We start from the raw sequence: 19,962 nt of genomic DNA, 5'->3' as shown, positions 1-19,962 counted from the left end.
CTATTCTGACAGAGGAACAGGGAGACCAACAACATGGAGAGCAACGTACAAAAGACAGAGGCAAGTATCGAGGATGTCAGGGTTCAAATGGACAAAGCCAAGAGATATGACAAGAACAATCCCATAAATAAACTGTTCTGTGGCTGCTTTCCATGTTACAAATGATTGTATATCTGATACATTGAGTATCTTGATTTGAACGTAAATTATACATTTATTTGAGAAAGAACACTTAAAAACAGCTTTGCACTGTCTGCAATGGGACAGGGAGGTACTATAGGTCTACAAATTAGGCCAGGTACACATAAACAACATGCAGAGCCATTCCGAAGCATCAAATATCAACTCGTGATCCGTCTCAAGATATCTACCCATAGAACAAGCATTTATTGGAAACAAACAGAAATAATTCAGAGACTGGAAGTGGCTCTGGAAATCACACCGTGGTGCGTAGCAATAGTGACCTACCTTCATTGAAAATGCGCAACTTGTCCACGCACTACCTGTAGCGCAGAGTTTGTTCCACCAATATCATTTAAATATATGAGCGGTATAAAGTACAAAAACAACAATTAAATAGCTATTTCCGGTGACATAAAACAACCGCAAGGTGAAGTGACTAATGTCAATAAAGTTTCGAGAGTTTTCAATATGAAAACGTGATCATATTCTTCTGCTTGTTACACCTGCTACTGTTGCCATGAATAAACAGCCGTGGGGAACTCCCTCCCAGGGATGCATTTACTAGGACTCAAACGGAACCAAACGGGGAGGGAGCTACCTGAATATGTCCAATAAGAAACGTTTTGCCACGGGTTTCTACAGTTTGCCCTAATGAATATACCCAATAAATTAGGTAGTGGGCTGGTTCCTGGCAGACGCAGCTAGATGACAACACAAAGCATAAAGGGGAAATGATTCTCCGACTTTTTGTCTGTTCTGTTTGAATGCTTTTGTTCTTATAGGGAAGTCTACGGAGGAGATATCAGGTAACGTTTTTTTCTGATTAAGTTTTACAATGATTCAGTCCTGTTGTAATGTTATCATAGAAGTACGAACGTTTGTGATGAGTTGAGTTTTGGTTGTTGTGAGCAAGTGAAATTGCATTATTTAATTTGAATGTTAATTATTCCTTAAATGTAATGTGTTGCTCTCGGTTGCAATAAATACTGTCGCCAATATTCGTGTCTAGGTTACCTTCACATGTGCTTTGGCCAGACAATTTTGCCAAGTTCTGTTTAGGCACAAACAAACTTTAAATTTTTAAAGAAACTGCTGACAGTAATTTTGCGTTCTCTGTTGTACTGTAACAGTAAAACACATGTAGCAACATTAAATATATTATAGAGAGCTGATTAGTCATAACCTACGCCTATAATTAAATGTCTGTAAAGGGTTAAAGGGAGGTAAATAAACGCCACACATTTGCTCATCCATGTCTTTCAGTGATCAAATTATTGTGAAAATCGTCACTTGTTTTGTTATAAATATCCTGTGAGTCATTGGCCTGTAATCTAATACGAACTGATGTATATGTGTGTGTACTAGGAAGTCACCTCCGCCCAGTGTATGTTCACATTGTTCTATTGGTTTAGGGATGAGATCCTCAATAGGTGCCACTTCATTTCCTCTTGTAGGATGATGTTAATTGCGTCCTTGTTTTCTCTGTTTTAAATCAGAAATATACTACACGTAGTTTATGTAGCTAGCTTTTTGAGGAAACAAAATATCAACTTAAAGTTTCTTGTATAACCATGAAGAATTAACTTTATTGCTTGTGTAGGATTTTGCACAACAATATAAATAGGATGGTGATTTTGCACAACAATATAAATAGGATGGTGATTTTGCACAACAATATAAATAGGATGGTGATTTTGCACAACAATATAAATAGGATGGTGATTTTGAGATGACTTACTGCAGTAAACCTCAAACCTTTTCCTCCCATTCCAGGTAGTATGAGAGACAGACTAGTTGACCTGCAGGGGGTGGCCCCCATTCCTCCAGACACAGATGAAAGGGGTCAGGGTAGCGATGATGAGGGAGAGCTGGAGCAGCAGTCAGTGGTGTTTGAAAACGAAGATCGGATGGACAGCATCTTCACAGAAGCCCAGTCCATGAGGAAGGAGATTGCTCTGCTCCGGATGGAAGTGAAGCGCCTGGGCAAGCAAAACAGCCGATTCCTCACCTCTGTCCGGCGGATCAGCTCCATCAAACGAGACTCCAACACCCTGGCCAGGGGCATCAAGACCCGGGGGGAGGGAATCTACAGACGGCTGGAGAAGATCAGTATGCAGCACAAACAGCTGGAAGAAGAGAACGGGGCCAATTCTACCCTGGTCCGCATGGTGCGTTCTCAGTATGTTTCCCTCACCGGGGCCTTCCACGAGGCCATGTCTGAGTACAACCAGGCAGAGATGAGCCAGAGGGAGAACTGCAAGACCCGGATCCAGCGCCAGGCAGAGATCATGGGCAAGGAGGTGACCGGCGAACAGATCGAGGAGATGGTCGAGACGGGGAAGTGGAATGTGTTCTCTGACAACCTCCTGACGGACGGGCGGACGGCACGCTCGGCGCTCACAGAGATTGAGAAGCGGCACAAGGAACTGTTGGAGCTGGAGAGTCGAATCAAGGATATCCATGAGCTGTTCTTCCAGATGGCTCTGCTGGTGGAGGAACAGGGGGCCATGGTGGACAACATAGAGGCCAACGTGGCCGCCACTACAGACTTCGTGGGCAAGGCCCAGGTTCAGATCAAGAGGTGTGTGACGTACCAGAAGAAGAGCCTCTGTAGGAGAATGTTCTGTTGTTGTTTCCCTTGCTGCAACAAGTGAGACTGACAGAGACATCAGTGTTGTTGTATTTCAAGTCCCTCTTAGAAAAAGGTTTCTTCAAAGGGTTCTCCCATGGGTACAGCCGAAGACCGCTTTTAGGTTCTAGATGGCACTTGTTTTTCTTCCTAAGTGTAGGCTGCCTTTTCCTATCAAGTGTTTTCATGGCCATGAAAATGTACTTGTTTACACAAGCGCACACGCATGTTCTTGATGCTGAAGATTTTCAGATGTACAATATGTTTGTTTCATACACTGATTGTACAAAACATTATTGATGTCACTTGTTATCCACTTCAATCAGTGTAGATGAATGGGAATAGGCAGGTTAGAAGCCTTGATACATGGATTGTGTATGTGTGCAATTCAGAGGGTGAAAGGGCAAGACAAAAGATTTAAGTGCCTTTGAACGGGGTATGGTAGTAGGTGCCAGGTACACTGGTTTGTGTGCCAAGAACTGCAACGTTGCTGTGTTTTTCCACACGTGTATCAACAATGGTCAACCACCCAAAGGTCATGAACCCTTTCTAGCCAACTTGACACAACTGTGGGCAGCATTGGAGTCAACATGGGCCAGCATCCCTGTGGAATGCTTTCGACACCTTGTAGAGTCCATGCCCCGATTGACTTGAAGGCAGTTCTTCGGGCAAAAGGGGTGCAACTAAATATTAGGCTGGTGTTCCTAATGTTTTATGTTCTACTCAGTGTGCATTTAAAAAAATATATATTTATACCGTTTTTGAATGTGACATGTTGTATGTCATGCAGCCTTTACTTCCTCTCACTGTAGAAGACACTGTTGATATTAACGCCCTTGCCTAGCTGATGTTAGGAGAAAAGACTTGATATCTTGATGTCATACCGCAGACGCTAACATGCAAATGAATAGTGTGATTGGGTGTTCAATGTCTGTTGGAAAAAGCTATCTGATGCTACAGGCTTTCAGTTAAAATAATAGCGTGCAGTTCCAATGCTTGTTGCTCCCACTTAGATGCCCTGTAACTTTTAGCTGTGTTGAATTTAGGATTTTACAAGTTATTTATGTTTTATGAGAGGATATATATATATATAATTTTTTTAAATAAATAATAAATTCTGTATAATGGCCCTTACAGTTGTTTTATTGTTACATTTCAGTTCCTTTCTTTAGAATTTGAGACAACTGACTGCAACCTCAATGACTCAACTGTATTTTACATTGAGAAACCAAGAATATGCCTCTTAATGTATTATATTGTCCTGTACAGGGCCTTCAGAAAGTATTCATACCCCTTGACTTATTCCACATTTTGTTGTTACAGCCTGAATTCAAAATGAATTAAATTGATATATTTTCTCATCCATCTACACCCTGCCCCATTTAGGACAAAGTCAGAACATGTTTTTAGAGATTTGTGCAAATGTATTAAATAGAATGCAGAAATATCTCATTAACATAAGTCTTCACACCCTTGAGTCAATACTTTGTAGAAGCACCTTTGACAGCGACTACAGCTTTGAGTTGTCTTGCACATCTGGATTTGAGGATTTTTCTTCCTAGCGTGCTAGCAGATACCCATAGACTTACTCACTGTGTTAATGCTAGGTTAGCATTGGCTTGCAAAACTACTAACTTCCTTCATACTGGACACAAATGGTATGCACAAGTTCATCTGACTATGGGGAAGTAGATAAAGGGCCTCCCTGCCAAAATCCTGTAGTATCCTTTTTAGTTAGAGGGGGATCGGTGGTGACCAGCAAGTCTTTCCAAAGATGTTTAATGGGATTCAAGTCTGGGTTTTGGCTGGGCCACTCAAGGACTCACATTTTTGATCTGATGCCATTCCAGTGTTGCTTAGGGTTATTGTACTGTTGGAATGTAAATCTTTCCACCAGTCTAAGGTCATTTGCACTCTGAGGCAGGTTCTCATCAAGGATTTGTATTTGGCTGTATTCATTGTTCCCTCTATCCTTACCAGTCTCCCAGTCCCTGCTGCTGAAAATCATTCCTATAGCATGATGCTGCCACCACCATGCTTCACAGTAGGGATGGTGTTAGACGGGTGATGAGCTGTGCCTGGTTGTCTCCAGACATAGCACTTTGCATTCAGGGCAAAGAGTAAAATGTGTCTCATCAGACCACAATATTTATCCTTAAAATCTGTCTTTCACGTGACTTTTTGCAAACTCCAGGTGCTTTTTTGTTCTCATGAGTGGCCTTCTTGCCCAGTTTGATCGGACGGCCAGCTATGGTAGAGTCTGGGTAGTTCCATATTTTCTCAATTTCCCAGTGATGGAGACCAATGTGTTCTTGGAAACTTTCAACACTAGAAATAGTTTTCTACCCTCCCCCAGATATATGCCTCATCACCATTCTATCTCAGAGATCTACAGACGGGTCCTTGGACTTCATTATATAGTTTCTGCTCTGACATGCACTGTCAACTGTAGGACCTTATATAGACAGGTGTGTTTCTTTCTAAAACATGTCCAAATGGCCGCAGGTCCAATCAAGTTGTAGTGAGCTCAGTTTGGAGTGTCAGCAAAGGTATGTAAATGAGATATTTCTGTATTTCCTTTTCAATAAATTAGCAAACATATCTACAAAAATGTTTTCACTTATATTGTGTGTAGATGGACGAGATTAAAAAAATGTTAATCTAATTTGAATTCAGGCCTTAACACAACCAAATATGGAATAAGTCAAGGGATATGAATACTTCTGAAGGCACTGTATGTTATCCAAGAGGCCATTGCTATTTTTACAGTGTCCAGAATGAGTTAAAAACAGAGTAATAGAGTCCTCCGCAGAATGCAGTGACAATTTTTAACATCTGTGTTCCATAACCCCACCAGCAAGTGGGGCAGGCCTATCTCTGTGGCAATCACCCAACTCTAAATCAACCACTGCCCCTTCCCCATAGATATGTAACGGCCCTGTGTCGACGTACAAGGATTGTATGTGTAAACTGTATAGTAATAATTACACTAGTCTGTGGCTACAGTATATCATTATAGGGGCTACAGTATATAATATATAGCACTAAATTCAATTCCACAATGCAATGTGTGCCGGATGTTTTAGAACGTGAACTGAAGCAATGCATACAATGTTGCTGAAACCTGTGTTTTTTGGATAGATATACTCTGTGTAGAACCCGTTTAAATAGGCTAGGGCTAGGCTACGGGTAGGCTACCTCCCTCCTTGGTAGGCTAGTCACAAAGTTCTCACCAATGAAATCATTTCCTATATGTTGACTTTAGATCAAGTGAAAATAAGACAAACTGCATCATTCAAATGACTGTATAATTGACTGTATTAGTTTGATAGAACACATTGTCAAACGTTTTATTTGCGACTGTCAATCATTTTTGTTAACATAAATGTCAGGCTACAAAGTAAGCTACCATTATGGTCAATCAAATTGACAGTTGACTTGCAACATTGTTACAATAATGAACCTCAGAGGACCTCAGAGGAGCTATCTGCTTTGATGATCACAGTGGTAGCCGCAGCGTAGACGTGATATCATTCGATTGTTGTTGTTACGACGGATTGTTACATTGTTGCGGATAATAGAACATAAAACCAAACAATAACATTTTGCAATATAATATATATAAGGTGTTATTTTGACATCACACTACGCCAACCAGGATGGCCGAGTGGTTAAGGCGTTGGACTTAAGATCCAATGGACATATGTCCGCGTGGGTTCGAACCCCACTCCTGGTATAGTGCATAACATTTTTATGAAATAGTTCAGCTTACTGATGTCAAGATGATGATTGTCAACGTTCACACGAACTAAGACTTACTACTTAATGTGCGGAAAATGTATCAACAACCTGAAAGCTACAGCGTTTTCGATGACACGGCCGGACAGTAGATCAAGCCACGCCCCTCGACTGAAAAAAACCCGCTAACAACAAACAAAAGTACCATACTATTATTCTCATTCATGTGCGCTGATGTAAGAGGTATTGAGTTTCAATTGTATTAGGTGGTACAGTTAAAAAACAAAGCTGAGCAATGCATTTATTAGACCCCAGAATATATTATTGGATGACTTGACTAGAGATGTGAATACCTTATATCTTCTAAATAACTGACATGGTCCATGCACACAGGGAGTGTGGTGAAGAAGGCGCAACAGCGCTTCTTCAACCTCAGGAGACTGAAAAAAAAAGTGGCTTGTCACCAAAAACCCTCACTAACTTTTACAGGTTCACATTTGAGAGCATCCTGTCGGGCTGTATCACTGCCTGGTACTGCAACTCTCCCGAGGGTGGTGCGGTCTGCACAACGCATCACCGGGGGGCAAACTACTCCAGGACACCTACAACCCCCGATGTCACATGAAGGCAAAAAAAGATAATCAGTGACAATAACCACCTGAGCCACTACCTGTTCACCCCGGCGAGGCCAGTACAGGTGCATCAAAGCTGGAACAGAGATTTTTTTTAAAACAGCTTCTATCTCAAGGCCATCAGATTGTTAAACAACCACCACTAGCACAGAATGTCATTGGCCACTTTAATAAATGGAACACTAGTCACTTTAATAATGCCACTTTAAGAACGTTTACATATCTGCATTACTCATCTCATATGTATATACTGTATCCATCACTATCTATTCTTTACTATCTATTGCATCTTAGCAACTCTGTCACTGCTCATCCATATATTTTATACTTATATATTCTCATCCCATTCCTTTACTAGATTGTGTGCATTAGGTTTTGTTGTGGAATTGGTTAGATATTACCTGTTAGATACTGCTGCACTGTCGGTTTTAGAAGCATAAACATTTTGCTACACTTGCAATAACATCTGCTATCCATTTGTATGTGACAGATAAAATAATTTGATTTAACTATTTTATTGTAGCCTGAAATAATAGGTCAGTGAGCTTTAATTTATTGACATCGTGTGAGCCAGAAGATGTCAGTGTTACACAGAATAACATTCTAGTTGGAATCATATTTTCTCTACCTCAGACAGTGACATTTTAACATCAACATCCTGCTTTTACTGCATAACTTAACCATTGTGAGAAATGCCTTTTACATTCATTGTCCTGCCAACATGAATTTGAACTAAGGCAAAGTCAGTTATGTTGTGCCAGAAATGGTTCTACAGTCATCAAATCCAGTTCATCAAATCCAAATTAAACTTTGTCACATGCGCCAAATACATTAACCAGGTCAGAGTCCGAAAGGTACAGGGGGGCAGGCAGGCTCGAGGTCAAAGCAGGCTGAATGGTCAGGCAGAATGGGCAGGCAGGTGGGCTCAGTGTCAGGGCAAGCAGAACAGCTCGGAACCAGGAGGGCTAGAAAACAGACTAGGAAAAACAGGAGCACAGAAAAACACGCTGGTAGGCTTGACAAGACAAACTGGGAACAGACAGAGAGAACACATGTATAAATACTCGGGGGAAAATGGGGAAGATGGGCGACACCTGGAGGGGGTTGGGGACAAGCACAAAGACAGGTGAAACAGATCAGGGTGGAGTGGAGACAAGCACAAAGACAGGTGAAACAGATCAGGGTGGAGTGGAGACAAGCACAAAGACAGGTGAAACAGATCAGGGTGGAGTGGAGACAAGCACAAAGACAGGTGAAACAGATCAGGGTGGAGTGGAGTCAAGCACAAAGACAGGTGAAACAGATCAGGGTGGAGTGGAGTCAAGCACAAAGACAGGTGAAACAGATCAGGGTGGAGTGGAGACAAGCACAAAGACAGGTGAAACAGATCAGGGTGGAGTGGAGACAAGCACAAAGACAGGTGAAACAGATCAGGGTGGAGTGGAGTCAAGCACAAAGACAGGTGAAACAGATCAGGGTGGAGTGGAGACAAGCACAAAGACAGGTGAAACTGATCAGGGTGGAGTGGAGACAAGCACAAAGACAGGTGAAACAGATCAGGGTGGAGTGGAGACAAGCACAAAGACAGGTGAAACAGATCAGGGTGGAGTGGAGACGAGCACATAGACAGGTGAAACAGATCAGGGTGGAGTGGAGACAAGCACAAAGACAGGTGAAACAGATCAGGGTGTGACAGATCTTTCTCCTTTATTGATGCTTTGGCTGTTTGATGGTTTGTCGGAGGGCGATTTCTTCTTAGTGGCCCGCTCCTTGAACATGGCAGCTCTAACATTTAGCTCAGTGCGGTTGTTGCCTGTAATCCATGGCCTCTGGTTAGGATATGTATGTACGATCACTGTGTGGATTACTTTGTCGATGCACTTATTAATGAAACCGGTGACTGATGTGGTAAACACCTCAATGCTATCGGATGAGTCCCCGGAACATATACCAGTCTGTGCTAGCAAAACAGTCCTGTAGCTTAGCAACTGCTTCATTTGACCACTTCCATATTGAGCTGGTACTTCCTGTTTACATTTTTGCTTATAAGCAGAAATCAGGAGGATGGAGTTATGGTCAGATTTGCTAAATGGAGAACGATGGAGATCTTTGTATGTTCTCTGTGTGTGACGTAAAGATAATCTAGAGTTTTTTTCCGCCCTTAGTTGCACAGGTGACATGCTAGCAGAAATGAGGTATGACGGATTTCAGTTTCCCTGCATTAAAATCCCCGGCCACTAGGAGCGCAGCCGCCGGATGAGCATTTTCTTGTTTGCTTATGGCCCCATACAGCTTGTTGAGTGCGGTCTTAGTGCCAGCATCGGTTTGTGGTGGTAAATAGACAACTATGAAAAATATAGATTAAAACTCTCTTAGTAAATAATATGGTATACAGCTTATCATGAGGTATACAGTTCATCATGAGGTCTAGGATCAGCTCCCCTCCCTCAATCCTAACCTTCTCGTAGCAGGTTAGGAAAATTTACTCTGCAGGTTAGGAGATTTAACGTTGCAGGTTAGGAGAATTAGGATAAGGTTGGTAAAAGGTCAGGGTGTGACAATTTGACAAACTCCCATCGAGCCATGACCACACTGCATTGCTTTTTTAAACAATATATCAAGGTTTCAGGACCTTACCGTCCCTTCTCTCAGGTCGTAACTAGTTACCACAGTAAAAATCATAGTAAGCGCCTAATCGATCAATCAGATGAGGGATTGTGATGACGTGTATGGCGGCTTGCGGGAAAAGACCAGTCAGATGGAGTGTGATGACTCGTATGCCGACCGTATGCTGAACTTTTTGTGCTGTGCTCACTTGAAAGGTGAGTCCTGCTTGTGTAACAGTATAATTTTAGACCGTCCCCTCGCCCATACCCGGGCGCGAACCAGGAACCCTCTGCACACATCAACAACAGTCACCCATGAAGCATCGTTACCCATTGCTCCACAAAAGCCACGACCCTTGCAGAGCAAGGGAACTACTACTTCAAGGTCTCAGAGCAAGTGACGTCACCGATTGAAACGCTATTTAGCGTGAACACCGCTAACTAGCTAGCCATTTCACATCCGTTACACTTGTGGGCAAATTTTGAGAAGTTGGGAACTTGGGCCTCTTTCTAGAACTCCGACCTGAAGATCACTGACGTCATGATTCAAACTTGTTTTTGTTAATTCCCAGTTGTCTTGAAAGCACCATAAATCCAGAGAAGGCCAGACTTATGACAAAAATTGCCCACAAGAAGGACCGCCGCGCCATCTTCCTGTCAAGTGAGCACAGAACAAAAAAATGTAGTCTAAAAATAGTATTGTATGCCGCTGCATAAATTATGTAATATTCCAGGGAGATATGTATACTGTAGCTAAGAAAGTAATACTAAGTGTATGTTGTGTAGTGAGCTGTTAGTAGCACACGTGCCTCAACCTAATAATTTGGTCCCTTCATAACTTTCATAACCTACTGTTCTGACTACGCTGTTAGTAGCCCATGTGGTGGTTCTGTTACTAGCCCATGTACTCACCCTAACAATTTGTCCCTTTTCATAACTTAGCCTACTGTTCTGACTTGGTGGTGCACATGTAGCCTATAGCCTGTTTTAAAGAAATGTAATCATTGAATATTGTAAGAGCTTTCAATGTCTGCTTATATGCCTCCTTTATTCATCCTATGGTTCTGACTTGGTGTACAGGGAGAATACTGTAAGAATGGCCCATGTTCTGAATTATGTTGCTGTACATTTCAAAAGTGCTAAACAAGTAGTTACATTGACTACGTCTGTCCTAGCTCGCTTATTAATGTCATTAAGCCAATGTAGGCTAAATATCCCAAGCAGGGCTAAAGCAACTTCCAGAGAGTGTCTGGCTCTTGGGCTTTGCGGTGGTCACTGATTTGGGTGTCCTCGGCAGAACGGTGTTGCCATAACTAAGTGGTCACATATTGTTCTGGGTTTCACAGCGCAAGAGTAGAGCGGGGTCCGTGGAGTTTTATGAACGTGAAGGCAGACGCATGGTAAATTAGGATTTTTTTTCAATGCTCAGATTGGCCAAAGTGGTCAAGCCTCCGAAGCCCTCAGCAGTGCACACGTGTAGCCGATATATAGTGCCTTGAAATAATATTTGCCCTCTTTCCGATTTTCTCTATTTTTGACACTGAACGTTATATTAGATAAAGGGAACCTGAGTTTACAAATAACGAAAAAAATATATACATATTTTATTTAATTAACAAAGTTACGCAACACCCAATTCGCCTGTGTTAAAGTTTTTCTTGATGTGCATCAGTTCTAGCGTATTAATATGTTTTATGGAAAAAGGTGTCTCCATAATGGATCTAAATCGCCTACCTACATCTGGTAAAAAAGGTGTGCCTCTCGCTTACGTGACTCTGTCAATAGCCGTAGTACTCTCTCAAGAAACACAAATATGGGGGGTGATAAGTGTCAGAATTAAGCTGATGATACTGTTAGAAATTAGATATGTAGACGGGCGAGTCGGTCAAGGATCGATTCAGACAAGGTGGTAAATTGTATGACAAGCGACAGTTTATTCAGAGTGAAGATATCTAGAACAGCGTAATTACGGCTCCTCCGCTGGTTCGTACGGAACTGCAGGCAAAGAAACCGTTACAATCAGTACACCACTTATATATAGAACAGAAATTAGGTTGATTCTGGAAGATCGGATCTTTGGATTGGTTCAGCTGGGGTGTAGTCTGTAGTCTTCCGCCATTGGCTCAGTTGTCTGTCCGTCATCGTAGAATCCTCTTCGGGCACACAATGTTCAGCTACAAAGGAGATTATGTGTGTGTGCGCTGGTTTTGGCAATTAGTGTAATGCGGGAGCTATCCTGTAGGGGACCCCACAGGCTTTACTTTGAGTCGTAGCCCTGTATTAACAATAGTTTGGTCACCTGTATAAGAAATAGCATTTCTCTACAATACCTCTCACCAAGTTACCTAACTTCTTCCTAGCAATAAAATACCGCCATGAGTTAACATGGACAATCAATGGAGACACGTTTTTTCTCTCTAAGGCATCAAACTGCCCGACGCGTCACGTGTCAGTTTGCTTGTAAGTTTATTGTGAAAGATCTTACCATGAACGCCTTAAACGTCTATATGTTACCGTCACATGTTAATTTGTGTCTGTTTAGTTTATTATTAAAGACCTTACCATGAACCTTAAACGTCTGTACATGATTTTGTAAAAAAAATCAGAGTAATCTAATCAATTTAATTGGTCGATTCAGCTAAAATAGGCACATCAGCTCAATACAAAAATTATTAGGCTAGTTGATATCACAGCCAGCCACTACTGTGTTGATATATGCCTATTTCTCACATCAATACAGACAAGTGCTTCTTTGTTGGAGGCAGCCTAGGTCTCTAGTGGCGCATTCGGGAACTCGGCAATCTTACTTCCAACTCCAGCGCGTTCAAGACAACTGGGAAGTAAGGAAAAAACGAGCTCAGACTGAAATTTCTTTTTTTTTAACGGTCATTCAACTCGGAATTACAATTCAGAAACTCTGGCATCTTTCTGACCTGAAAAATCCCTGATTTCATTACTTGACCTCGCCCCACGTCACCATGCAATCCTTAGGCTATACACTTCTGTGGAGATGTCTTATGGTTAAATGCAGGACTTGAATTGAGGGGTATATGAGGATATAGGCCTAACCCTTGTTATAGATGGGAAAACAGCATATGCTACCCCTTGTTTGCTTAGCCTTAGAAAAAACAGCCCAGATTACATAAAGTGATCTAGGCTATAACAATGATTAACTCCACAATTATTTCCACATGGTCTACTAGCCTATCAAAAGGTCTTGCTCAGCCTCACCATAACAGAAAAATGTGGTTGGGTTCATTAAATGCTTAACAATTTAGAATATTAGTGGTAGGCTATGCTTACCACAAAAGACCCAAAACACCCCAGCCTGTTTTGATCACAGATCATGATGAAAGCCTGAACATTTCAGCTGTTTGTCATTTTAGCGCACAATCGCCTACAGATGTGATACACATTAAGACCTATATTTAATCTGAATTGGACAAACAATAGCCTGACTAGGATCCTGACGTTTCCCCATTTTTTTATTTAACTAGGCAAGTCAGTTAAGAACACATTCTTATTTACAATGACGGCCTAGGAAGAGTGGGTTAACTGCCTTGTTGAGGGGCAGCACAAGATTTTTTACCTTGTCAGCTCGGGGACTCAATCCAGCAAACTCTCGGTTGCTGGGCCAACGCTCTAACCACAATATTTGTTACCAATTAGGCTAAATGTATTCCTATTAATGAGCTTTTGTTTAACTATTAATTTGCATAGGCTAACCATTGCGATTAATGTTATTTACCATGTTCTGCTTTTTATGAATAAACAGGCATAGGAGTAAAACAATTTCAATTGCCCCCCACACTTTTACAATTTAACTAAGCAAGTCAGTTAAGAACAAATTCTTATTTACAATGACGGCCTAGGAACAGTGGGTTATCTGCCTTGTTCAGGGGATGAACAACAGATTTATACCTTGTCAGCTCGGGGATTCAATATAGGAACCTTTCGGTTACTGGCCAAACGCTCTAACCACTAGGCTACATTAATGTTACTTACCTTACAGATCACAAAGTCATCTAATTTCCACTTCATTCATATGCCAAAACATTTGATTCATACACGGGCTTGTCTTAGCAGATATGGACAACATGACAATAACAGTAGCTGATGTAATGAAAAGTTGGAGAGTGGTTGGTAATGCAGGACATCAGGTGGATCCATGTCTGGGTGTTCGGCAGAATCCCTAGATCCTGGAGAACAAGAGCAGAGTAAAGGGAACAAGGTAGGAGACAGATGTAAACAAGCAAACACAGGTTACAGGTTGATCAGATATGTCAAAATAGTTATTTAAATGTTTGATTAGACATATAATGTTAATGGAAGACAGAAAAGAAAGGATACCCGTCAAATTTTTTATGTCAGTGGGGTTGATGATGGAGGTAAGGGCTGGTACCTGGAAAAGATAGAGTTGTGAGAGAAACTCAGGGTGGTGTTATGACCACTGGAGTAATACACCTTAACAGTATGTTAACTAAATGTAATTATTTTCAAATAAACCAAAGTTGCCTTCACACAGTAGGCCTAAATATTTCCTGACAATATCACAACTTAAATATAGCCTACTGTTACGCATGCCTCTATGAAGAGGAAACGCAACACCCTGCTACAACTCAACTCTCCGTGAAAGAGGTATGGGACTGTAGGTGTGAGTAAGGATGACAAAAGGCAGAGAGAGTGGTACCGTTTACAATGAATTTATTCCGTCACACGGTATATTGGGGAAAAGGGGTTGGACGTAACCAAAGCAAAGAAAGTACATCTCAAATCCCCCTCTCCTATCTAACCTGCCTACCCACTATTTATCTTAGCACCACCTGGTGCCCTAACCAAAATACAGGGGGTGGTCCGCCCAGGTCTTACCTAGTGTGCCTAGACAGTGAATATACTACAGGTATATGTATGCCCGCGGGCCTCTTGCCGAAGCACTCCCTAGGTGCATTCCCACCTTATGGCAAGGTGCTCCATCATGCTGGAAAAGCATTGTTTGTCACCAAACTGTTCCTGGATGGTTGGGAGAAGTTGCTCTCGGAGGATGTGTTGGTACCATTCTCTCTTCATGGCTGTGTTCTTAGGCAAAATTGTGAGTGAGCCCACTCCCTTGGCTGAGAAGCAACCCCACACATGAATGGTCTCAGGATGCTTTACTGTTGGCATGACACAGGACTGATGGTAGCGCTCACCTTGTCTTCTCCGGACAAGCTTTTTTCCAGATGACCCAAACAATCGGGACAATTCATAACAATTCTTTTGTGACTAAAAAAGTAATATGTGAAGTCAGCAAATATTTATTGTATTTTGTTGAAAATCTGTAGGCCTATCTCGGTCACTTAAATTCCTCAGAGAAAATGACAGTACCCCGGTCCTCAGCAGTCCAATCCCTGTACCTTTTGCAGAATATCAGTCTGTCCCTGATGTTTTTCCTGGAGAGAAGTAGCTTCTTTGCTGCCCTTCTTGACACCAGGCCATCCTCCAAAACTCTTTGCCTCACTGTGCATGCAGATGCACTCACACCTGCCTGCCTCCATTCCTGAGCAAGCTCTGTACTGGTGGTGCCCCGATCCCGCAGCTGAATCAACTTTAGGAGACGGTCCTGGCGCATGCTGGACTTTCTTGGGCGCCCTGAAGCCTTCTTCACAACAATTGAACCGCTCTCCTTGAAGTTCTTGATGATCCGATAAATGGTTGATTTAGGTGCAATCTTACTGGCAGCAATATCCTTGCCTGTGAAGCCCTTTTTGTGCAAAGCAATGATGATGGCACATGTTTCCTTGCAGGTAACCATGATTGACAGAGGAAGAACAATGATTCCAAGCACCACCCTCCTTTTGAAGCTTCCAGTCTGTTATTCAAACTCAATCAGCATGACAGAGTGATCTCCAGCCTTGTCCTCGTCAACACTCACACCTGTGTTAACGAGAGAATCACTGACATGTCAGCTGGTCCTTTTGTGGCAGGGCTGAAATGCAGTGGAAATGTTTGAGGGATTTAGTTCGTTTGCATGGCAAAAAGGGACTTTGCAATTCATGCAAATTGCCACCAAACAAACTGAGGCAGCAGACTGAAAATTTATATTTGTGTCATTCTCAAAACTTTTGGCCACGACTGTACATTTATTCACTCTGTGATTAGGTTGGATCCTATATGCTACTTTTATTGTCCTGTACATGGTTCAGTGCCTATAATTTAGGCTGTGTGTAGAATGGGGCATAAAGAAAATTACCTCTACTAATAAATTACTACTAGAATATAGCAATAAGGAAAACAGCATACAAATGTGGCTTGTGTATTCATTTGCCTATGACTAATCATAATTCCTTTATTTTTACATTAAAAAGGAGAATACTTCAAAATGAGAAGATCCTGCCATGGAAAAGACTGGGTGGACATACAGTGGAAAGGAGGGGAAATAACCCACACCATGCAGCAGGACACCTTCAGCTGCTGGGTCTTTGTAATGCAGGTTTGATAGATATATTTTCAATAATGAATGGTTAGCTGTTGTGACAATTATGTTAAAAAAAATAAAAAAAATCTTATTTGTTGGTGTAGATGGCCAAGGAAAGTTGCACAGAACTTCCAACATCTGCTCCCAAATTGATATGGAACCTTCAAAAACACATGGAGCAACTGTGAAAAGAAAAGGCTGAGGATACTAAAAATGTCTGGTATGTAATTACATTTAATTCAGAATCAATGTCAATTCTTTATAAATATGTAGTTGTGTGGGACAGCCATATGTTCAGTTCACGCCTATGATTTCAGAGTTCAACAAAGTCAACAACTGCTTCATTTGTGCCACTGATAAAGAACCTGGATGTAGCCCAAAAACAGACTGGGTTAGTAACTTTATTTAATATGTTTATAATCTTTTGACAACAGTGACAGCATGTAAGAAAATGTATAACACAATGGATGGCTAATTCGTCATACTGCGTTGATATTATTTATAACGCGTTTGGTTTTGATTGAATGTTTTGCATGCCAACTGAGGATCCATGTGCTGTGCCTAGGAGTGAAGACAAGAGTTCAACAGAGTAAAGAACACAAACTGGATGTGCAGTCTTTGTTGTTGAAAATGTATGCTATACCCCATACACACTGAAGAGGCTCTGACATGTACATCAACCAGGGATAAAGAGAAAGTTAGCACTGTGAAATGTTTCATAATTAATTGAAGTGTCTATGTTGGAAAGATGAAAGGTCTACAATTTGTTTAATTTGTCAATATTCTATTTTTATTCATTGATTTACTGGCCACCATTACTGTGGTTACATGTTCAGTATATGTATTGACCAGCAAACACACTGCAGCCTACCTCACTCGCTCTCTCTCTGCTTTAGACAATTAAAAGCATGACTCTCGTACTTTGCCCTTATCCTTTATGGTTGATATTAATGACGAAATGAGATACTCTCTCTCCCTCTCTCTCTCCTATTGTGTACCACTGTTAAATACTGTGGGAAAAAAAATAGGGAAATAAGTACTTAGAACTACCAATTATTGTAGATAAATATTAGTGAAAAGGGTAAACACAATGATGGACTGAACCCCCTAATTGTCAAACTAATAATAATGTCCAACAATATAGAAGATACATGACCAGAGGTTAGGCAATATGGGTGTAAATCCACTGCATGCTTCTTAGGTGTGTAATTGACATGACCAAGGAGCTATTGCAAATGTGAAACTATGAAAAATGTACGTTACACTGCGTAATTTTACAGTACACAAACAAGAGTGTGCAATATGGAAGGGTAGTCAGTGGACATTAGGTCACATGACCAAGGAGCTATTGAAATTCGAAATTTTGAAAAATTCATGGAAAACCAAGTGAGATGAAAATGGACAAACTAAAGGGTGTGCAATGTATAGGGCCACCGAGTGGACATTCTGAACCTTGTTTGAAGTCTCTAGGTCACATGACCAAGGAGCTATTGAAATTTGAATGTAAAGAAAGTTTGTACTTTGTTCACGCTCCCTAACTAATTCAACTAGGAATACAAAACGCTGCTCACATTTCCACATGTTTATTAGCTTTGGAAAGCAAATTCGTGTCTAAATCGTGAAAATAATACCTGTGCAATGTTGTGCGCAATTTTTCCAACATCATGACACTTATTTGGAGTCTGTGGCTCAAGTGGTTTGAAAGCGCGAATATCCGTCGAATATCGAACTTGAAACGGTCTTTACCTTGGTGTTAGACCGACGGTGATATTTCATTCACTTAGCCATCTATACAGTATGTGAAGATAGATAGCTAGCTAATTTAAATTAGTCTGCCCTGTAGCTAGTTAGCTAATAATACATCGTTCTTTTTACTTACTTGGATAGATTTTTCCAGACATGTGGACAATTGGAAACAGGGCAGCAAAGTTTCTCAACCAGAGCGTTTTAGAGGATATTACTATTGAACTTATGTATCAATTTAATAATCAGACCTTCATACAAACTTGCTATGCTGAATTCTTGACGCACGATCGAATTTGCTGCCAGCACGCCCACAAGCAAGTTATAACGGGCGGCCTAAATGGCAATTTACCGTAATCTAGTGTACATTCAATGCCATCACACTCCCTCATCGGATTGGTCGCGTATGCGGGCGTTTACGATTTTGTAGCTGTGTTAACGACCCTTCTCTCGCCTTCGTTCAGACTATCGCGAGACGGAGATTGTTCTGTTGCTTTTACATCCCTTGAACAATGGGACAGATATTTCACCGGATGTATAAATGTGAAGCATCCGGTTGGCGTTTCTACTATCAAATATGGTGATGAGGGGAAGCCCATTGGCCGGCAGAGGGAAATAAGAAGCGAGGTGGCTTTTGTCCAACATTATGCTATTTTTGTCATTGATGGAACATTTGATCTTCATACAGTTCTGTTTCCAAAACTATTATCTGTAACAAACAGACTGGACTGCGTTTTGTAGACTTTACCACTTTTCCAAAGTAAAAAAAAGAAAGAAAATCGTGTTGTTTGGAAGGAGCGCAAGGGTTAGGTGTTCCCTAACGAAATGATCGAATAAATGTTAAAACAAGCCAATAGGACCTCACTAGCCCGTGCTTGGCTCTGCCTATATTCTTGGATATTCTGTCCACTATGATTAATTTGTTCCCATTGGAAACGACAGGTTCTGGTCTGTCTTGGGTCAGTTTAAAAAAACTTTGGTTAAAATCCTCCGCATGTGCGGGTTTACTCCTTTAAAAGTAATTCCCTTGAAAAACGAGAAGCGGCAAACTGTTTGTCCATGTTGAGACGCCGTAACTAGTAAATATTTTCTCAAAAATAGTCAGAATTAATCAAAGAAAACAAAAAACATCTGTCATTCATTGACGTTTTTGTCCAGGTTATCTTTAGTCGCACAATTTTACATCTAAGACGTTTGGTGCAGTATTTCTCAATCGAAAAAACATGGAATGAAAACGATTCGTCTCTCGTTGAATGACAAACACAAACGCCGAAAAATTGTGGTGTGCATGAACAGCAGAAAGAAAACCTTGCCGAATGGTGCGTTCAAAACAACTGGGAACTCAATCTCCGATTTCCTTGTGTTCAATAGAACTGGGAACTCGGAAAAAAACTAGCTCCGACTTGGAAAAACATTTTTTCCTAGTTCCCAGTTGGACTTCGGGCTAGAAGGTCGAGGGTTCGAGACCTGCTCCCTGCCTGTTTCATTACATTAGTGTCAGAAGTGATCGGACCTTGTGTAACGGATGTGAAACGCTAGCTTAGTTAGCGGTGGTGCGCGCTAAATAGTGTTTCAATCGGTGACGTCACTTGCTCTGAGCCCTTGAAGGAGTACTTCCCCTTGCTCTGCAAGGGCCGCGGCTTTTGTGGAGCGATGGGTAACGATGCTTTGTTGTTGATGTGTGCAGAGGGTCCCTGGTTCGCGCCCGGGTATGGGCGAGGGGACGGTCTAAAGTTATACTGTTACACTTGCATCCATGCGTGTGCTTGACAGGTGTGCGCGTTCCTGTAAAACGTCGTCCCAAATTAGCGCGCTCTTTGAAAAGAGGGAGAAGTGCAACGACCCTGGGTTTATAAACGCGGATATCAACTGCCGTAAGAGCACGCGTGTTTTCATTACAACACACACAAACTATCCCCAAATGTGTCAAATGGGAAACATGTTTCTAGTAGTTACTACTGTCAAAGTCAAAATGAG

At 41.5% G+C, this 19,962-nt stretch overlaps 1 protein-coding gene, 1 long non-coding RNA gene and 1 other non-coding gene across 3 annotated transcripts; 2 read left to right on the top strand and 1 right to left on the bottom strand.

Annotated features, from left to right (window-relative positions):
* The first annotated feature begins 865 nt into the window (after positions 1-865).
* Positions 866-3,932, top strand: LOC112257184 (syntaxin-11). The gene is made up of 2 exons (XM_024430733.2): positions 866-989; positions 1,957-3,932. The coding sequence occupies exon 2, from the start codon at positions 1,962-1,964 to the stop codon at positions 2,835-2,837; it is 876 nt and encodes a 291-aa protein (XP_024286501.1). The 5' UTR covers positions 866-989; positions 1,957-1,961; the 3' UTR covers positions 2,838-3,932.
* A 2,533-nt stretch (positions 3,933-6,465) lies between these two features.
* On the top strand, positions 6,466-6,548 carry trnal-uaa. The gene has a single exon. It is a non-coding gene; the product is annotated as a tRNA-Leu (tRNA).
* A 7,092-nt stretch (positions 6,549-13,640) lies between these two features.
* Positions 13,641-18,403, bottom strand: LOC112257185. Its single transcript, XR_002954534.2, has 3 exons — positions 18,122-18,403; positions 14,139-14,190; positions 13,641-13,987 (listed from the first exon to the last, which is right to left on the bottom strand). It is a non-coding gene; the product is annotated as an uncharacterized LOC112257185 (long non-coding RNA).
* Between the last annotated feature and the right edge of the window lie 1,559 nt (positions 18,404-19,962).

The sequence above is a fragment of the Oncorhynchus tshawytscha genome, linkage group LG08, assembly GCF_018296145.1.
Source record: "Oncorhynchus tshawytscha isolate Ot180627B linkage group LG08, Otsh_v2.0, whole genome shotgun sequence".
Taxonomy (NCBI): Eukaryota; Metazoa; Chordata; class Actinopteri; order Salmoniformes; family Salmonidae; genus Oncorhynchus; species Oncorhynchus tshawytscha.
This window is presented reverse-complemented; position numbering and strand designations above follow the sequence as displayed.

Coding starts and splice junctions, on each gene's coding strand:
- LOC112257184 (XM_024430733.2), top strand. CDS start 1,962: ATGAGAGACAGACTAGTTGACCTGCAGGGGGTGGCCCCCATTCCTCCA.